This window comes from Pleuronectes platessa, chromosome 21 (genome assembly GCF_947347685.1).
Source record: "Pleuronectes platessa chromosome 21, fPlePla1.1, whole genome shotgun sequence".
Taxonomy (NCBI): domain Eukaryota; kingdom Metazoa; phylum Chordata; class Actinopteri; order Pleuronectiformes; family Pleuronectidae; genus Pleuronectes; species Pleuronectes platessa.
The window spans coordinates 150,001-156,227 of NC_070646.1; the positions used below are offsets into that span (position 1 = coordinate 150,001).

The 6,227-nt window shown below is 44.5% G+C and overlaps 1 protein-coding gene across 10 annotated transcripts in view; it reads left to right on the top strand.

Moving 5' to 3' along the window:
• The window catches only part of ebf3a (EBF transcription factor 3a), a 30,348-nt gene extending 26,244 nt beyond the window's left edge, over positions 1 to 4,104 (top strand). For 6 of the 10 annotated variants that reach the window (XM_053413813.1, XM_053413814.1, XM_053413816.1 and 3 more), the window contains 3 exons: positions 1 to 119; positions 1,060 to 1,224; positions 4,073 to 4,104. The exon at positions 1 to 119 is cut by the window's left edge and continues 73 nt beyond it. In XM_053413813.1, coding sequence (XP_053269788.1) covers positions 1 to 119; positions 1,060 to 1,224; positions 4,073 to 4,104 — 316 coding nt within the window. The remainder of the gene's footprint in view (positions 120 to 1,059; positions 1,225 to 4,072) is intronic. The other 4 variants (XM_053413818.1, XM_053413819.1, XM_053413821.1 and 1 more) reach the window with 2 other exon arrangements.
• The last annotated feature ends 2,123 nt before the right edge of the window (positions 4,105 to 6,227 follow it).

The following is a 6,227-nucleotide window of genomic DNA, read 5'->3' on the forward strand; positions in this document are numbered from 1 at the left end:
CTATGGCAACACCGTCAATAACAGCATGAACGGTTACGGTAACACGGGGATGCCGAACCTCGGAGTGACATCATCACCGGGTTTCCTCAACGGGTCGTCTGCCAGCTCTCCCTACGGCAGTAAGTATCACGGTAAATACTACTGCTACTGACTAATACCAACATAAATACTTCTATTACTGCAGTAAGAATCAGGTAGTAATTATTCTATTACTACCAATACCACCATAAATACTTCTATTACTGCAATAAGTATCAAGTAAAATACAAACACTACACAGCAATACTACTATTATTACTCTAAGAACTAATAAGAATCTATCTCTCTCTCTAAGGTAGTAAGTGATAAGGTAGATACTACAAATATTTATAATACTACAATAATTACTCATACTATTAACTACTTACCCGTCCATCTTCCCTCATCACTGTGTTCCCAGTTTAACGTTAGCAGCTAAGTGGCTAATCTAGGGAACATCAAAGAAGAACTGTATTTCCAACTGCTTATACTACTAATACTTGTTCATACTTCCAATGACCTTGACTAATACTATTAATTACTAATACTAAAAGTACATACTAATACTTCAATAATGAATAATACTGTAACTACAAATACTACTACAACTCTCTCCTTGGCAGTGAGTATCAACCTAAACAAATACAACAACTAAAACGTACAACTATTAATACTTATCCTATTACTATAACTACTGACCAGGTATCGGATCTTATTTTTGACCTGGTGTCTGATCTGGTTTCTGATCTGGTGTCTGATCTGGTTTCTGATCTGGTGTCTGATCTGGTTTCTGATCTGGTGTCTGACCTGGTGTCTGATCTGGTGTCTGACCTGGTGTCTGATCTGGTTTCTGATCTGGTGTCTGATCTGGTGTCTGATCTGGTTTCTGATCTGGTGTCTGATCTGGTTTCTGACCTGGTGTCTGATCTGGTTTCTGATCTGGTGTCTGATCTGGTGTCTGATCTGGTTTCTGATCTGGTGTCTGATCTGGTGTCTGACCTGGTGTCTGATCTGGTGTCTGATCTGGTTTCTGTGTTCCAGTTGTCCCCTCCAGTCCAACGATGGCCGTTTCAAACTGCAACTCGTCTCATGGAGTTTTCTCCTTCTCTGCTGCCGTCAAACAGAAGAGCGCCTTCGCTCCTGTTGTCCGACCTCCGTCGTCTCCACCTCCTCCACCCAACTGCTCTGCAAACAACGGACTGCAGGGTAACTACTCCTCCTCCTTCATCCCTCCATCATATCCTCCTCCACCCAACTGCTCTGCAAACAACGGACTGCAGGGTAACCACTCCTCCTCCTTCATCCCTCCTTCATCCATCCATCATATCGTCCTCCACCCAACTGCTCTGCAAACAACGGACTGCAGGGTAACCACTCCTCCTCCTTCATCCCTCCTTCATCACTCCTTCATCCCTCCATCATATCCTCCTCCACCCAACTGCTCTGCAAACAACGGACTGCAGGGTAACTACTCCTCCTCCTTCATTCCTCCGTCATCCCTCATTCATCCCTCCTTCATCACTCCTTCATCCCTCCATCATATCCTCCTCCACCCAACTGCTCTGCAAAAAACGGACTGCAGGGTAACCACTCCTCCTCCTTCATCCCTCTTTCATCCCTCCATCATATCCTCCTCCACCCAACTGCTCTGCAAACAACGGACTGCAGGGTAACCACTCCTCCTCCTTCATTCCTCCGTCATCCCTCATTCATCCCTCCTTCATCACTCCTTCATCTCTCCATCATATCCTCCTCCACCCAACTGCTCTGCAAACAACGGACTGCAGGGTAACCACTCCTCCTCCTTCATCCCTCCTTCATCCCTCCTTCATCACTCCATCATCACTCCATCATATCCTCCTCCACCCGACTGCTCTGCGAACAACAGACTGCAGGGTAACCACTCCTCCTCCTTCATCCCTCCTTCATCCCTCCATCATGATTTTTACAGATGAACAGATCAGATTTAAGGTCGAAGAAGAAAGTTTAAAGGTCACGTTGACATCACAAGTCTGGGTTAGGGTTAAAATAATAATCTGCTCTGATTGGCGGAAACAAAAAACAACAAGATGATGATTTAGTGTGTTTGAATTTAAATTTTAACGGTTTGTCTCTACTGCTTTTTACACACACACGTACACACACACGTACACACACACACACACACAGTCAGTGTGTGATGTCAGTGGATCTGACAGAGAGGTTTGTTGAGTGTTAAATATTCATGTTGCTCTCTGTCCTCAGTGAGGCAGAAACAACGCAGTGTGTGTGAGTGAGTGTGTGTAGACGAGGTATCTGTGGGTTGTAGTGAATAAAACATTCATTGTCCTGTCACTCTTCATGCAGTACTAACAGTACTCAGGTTACGCACCCCGTGTTTGTGTGTGTGTTCTGACTATGTGTTTGTGTGTATGTGACTTTCTCTTCGTTGCTCCCTCACTGCTAAACACTCATCAACATCACGACTGTTTCCTGTCCTGGCTCCTAAACGGTGGAACCAGTTCCACATCGACATCCGGACATCAGAAAGTTTACACATCTTCCGCCGAAAACTAAAAACACACCTCATCCGACTATACCTTAAATTAAAAATACTGTAAATTGTACTTTCTTGATTCTTGTTGTCCTGGGTCTGTTCCCTCGGGGTTGAGGCACTTTTGCACGATTGTAAGTCGCTTTGGATAAACGCGTAAGCTAAATGAAATGTAATGTAATGTAATAATTAGGTCATTCAGTAAAAACATGACATTAAGTCAACCGCAAGGTTTCCGCGAGCATTGTATTTTTATTTCTGATGTTTTTTATGTCTCCAGCAGTGTTGTGCATGAACGAACGCAAAAGAACACGTTCATTGAACACGTTCACTTTTGTGAGAACGATGAACTGAACGCAACTCAATGACAAATAATGAATTTGAACGGTGAACACGTTCATATTTCAGCGTCCTCGCTTATAGACGACAGGAAACTTCTCTCTTTATGTGTAACTTTATTAAAGTCCAGCGAACACGACACACTTCTTGTTGTAACTCCGACACTCCTCTCATCCACTACTGTGTTCTTCACTCCCCTTCCTCATTCACCCTTGACATGCCAACTCATCAGCCAATGAGAGCCTGTCATGCCAGGTAACTCTCCAGCCATTGGTCTAGAGCTGTCACTTGCCCCACCCCGACTGGTTCACTGACCCTCTGGAAATCCTAATACTTATTGACATGGTGTAGTTAGCTGAACATAAGTCATAACAAACACATAGCAGTCAAACAGAACATAAACCTAACTACCAGTCCGTTACAATATTATCTGAGGTCCAGCTAAAACATTACGGAATGTTTTCCTTCTCCTGAGGAGAGACGCTGTCTAAATCGAATGCTTGCACCATGTCGTTGCTCAGTGCCCGTGAAATGTCCGCGATGTAGCCTAACCTGAACCAAGTAACTCGACTTCGCACTACGTTACCCATGATTCATCGCACACACACATGCAGACCAAACAAGCAACGTATTCCAAGTGTTTTCTTCTTTGGCCAGTGTCTCGGCTCCGAGCCGTAGTCTGGAGCTCGGCTCACGGGTTATCTTGGCAGGAGCAACACTCGCATCACCTCTAGGTGCTCCGTCACTTCTTGTTGTTCACACAATTTTAACGTCTCTTCCCACAATACCCAGGTGCACTACGTCACACACTACAAACTTTCCTTAAAGGGGCAGGCCATACCTGCAACACAACAGCTCTCGGTCTCATACACAGATGGAGAGAGAAAGCAGAGAGGGATTTTTACACACTGTCTGATAAAGATTCCGACAGTAAAGGCAAGGGGTAGCGATGGATAAGGTTTTCTTCATTCTCACTTTCCACCTTAACACTATGAAATGAACTGAACTATGAACTCGTTCAGAATTTAAATGGTGAACTATGAACGTGAAATATTCATGTTTACTTGTATGAACTGAATTTTGAACTAGTTCATGAGAGGTGTGAACTTGCACAACACTGGTCTCCAGTAATAGTTTGACTAATCTTAATTCTTCGCGGTATGTCTCTGTGTCTCTCTGCAGCCATGTCCGGCCTCGTCGTCCCTCCCATGTAAGACATCCTCCTCCTGAACAACAGCACCAATCACCTGACAGGAGGAGGGGCTTCAGGCAGCAGCTGACCAGTCAAGGGAGCCTATTCCTCCTGTCAATCACAGTAGAACAAACTGTCAGAAAAAGGAACAGGATGTTGTTGTGTCCACTGATTTCTTGTAGATATTACTCTGTGTTTAGGGGGCGGGGTCTTTGGGTGTTAAAACTGTGATGTCACACCTGTGAGATGACATCACTTCCTGTACACGTGATTTCATTTTGATTGAAGAAACGATTAACTGATACAGAAAAATGGTTACGATCACACCCGTCCATGAGCAGGAAACTTCCCATCATGCCTTGCATCAAAAAACAAACGGTCTTGGTTAAAGGGACGTCACGACCTACTAACTGAAACATGAATATAAAGGACTAATGCAAATTGTATCATCTTTTGGCCCCACCCCTTTTTCTTTTAGCTCCGCCCCACATGCATGTTTTTTATTTTTATTTATGCTTCCATTGTAAAAATGAATCCTGCATCCTGATAGGCTACTGTGACTGTCCGTCTTCTTGTTCAGAGTTGTCTTTAATCATAGCCCCTCCCTCAACTCCCAAGTTTTGTCCCCAACACTTAAGCCCCGCCCATTTGTTTGTGTGGGTTTCGTACTTTTTGCCAAAGTTGTAGTTGGATGAATATTTATATGTCACTGTGGTTGGTCACGTCCCCACCCCCCCACTGACGTCAATGTTTTGTAACATAAAAAATATAAATATGTATTTATACCTAAGTGTGTGTATGTTTGTGTGTGTGTGTGTGTGTGTACGTCACACATTTATAAAGCTGTCAATCAAAGCTGAAGTCCAATCAGCTCCACTGCTTTTTGTCATGTGTTTTACTGTAAATGAAACAATTTCATCAATAAAATTTAATTCACAGATTTTTAATCTGATTAAAAAAAATTGTCCATTTTTCTTTAAAAAACTTTACTCAAAACAACCGTTTGAACTAATCCTGCATCACAATGCATGCTGGGAAATACCTGCTAGCCCTGTTCTGTAGCCGGACCTATCACAAACCACCAGATCATGACCACAAGTAGAACAAGGACCAGAACCAGAATAAGAACCAGGCCCAGACCCAGTACCAGAACCAGAACCAGGACCAGACCCAGTACCAGAACCAGGACCAGACCCAGTACCAGAACCAGGACCAGGCCCAGTACCAGAACCAGGACCAGGAGCCTTGCTGCACACTAACTGGGTGGGTTTGAGAGTCGCAGGTGAAGAACAGACTGAATCATGTTCAACATGATTTTTATCCTTTCTTCATTTTAAAGTTTGTGATTAAAACAACGTTTCATAGTTTTGTCGTCTGAGAGGAAACAAAAGAAGAAACAGGAAGTAATTAAGATGAACGACTGATAAACTAACCTCATTATGAAACTCTTTTATTTATTCACGCCTTTATTTTTCTCATTTCAACTGACCACAAGTCTGGTAATGGACCAGTCATTAAGACACGTCCTACACGTCCCGTGTTTCCTTCACCTCCCCTTGTTTCCTTCACGTCCCCGTGTTTCCTTCACTTCCCAGTGTTTCCTTCACCTCCCAGTGTTTCCTTCACTTCCCAGTGTTTCCTTCACTTCCCAGTGTTTCCTTCCCTTCCCCTTGTCTCCTTCACGTTCCCTTGTCTCATTCACGTCCCCGTGTCTCCCTCACGTCCCTGTGTCTCCTTCACTTCCCCTTGTCTCCTTCACTTCCCCATGTTTCCTTCACGTCCCCGTGTCTCCTTCTCATCCCTGTGTCTCCTTCACGTCCCCGTGTTTCCTTCACTTCCCAGTGTTTCCTTCACTTCCCAGTGTTTCCTTCTCGTCCCCGTATTTCCTTCATGTCACCGTGTTTCCTTCACCTCCCCTTGTCTCCTTCACCTCCCCTTGTCTCATTCACGTCCCCGTGTCTCCTTCACGTCCCTGTGTCTCCTTCACTTCCCCTTGTCTCCTTCACTTCCCCATGTTTCCTTCACATCCCGTGTCTCCTTCACTTCCCCTTGTCTCCTTCACGTCCCCGTGTTTTCTTCCCTTCCCCGTGTCTCCTTCACGTCCCCTTGTCTCCTTCTCGTCCCCGTGTTTCCTTCACTTCCCCT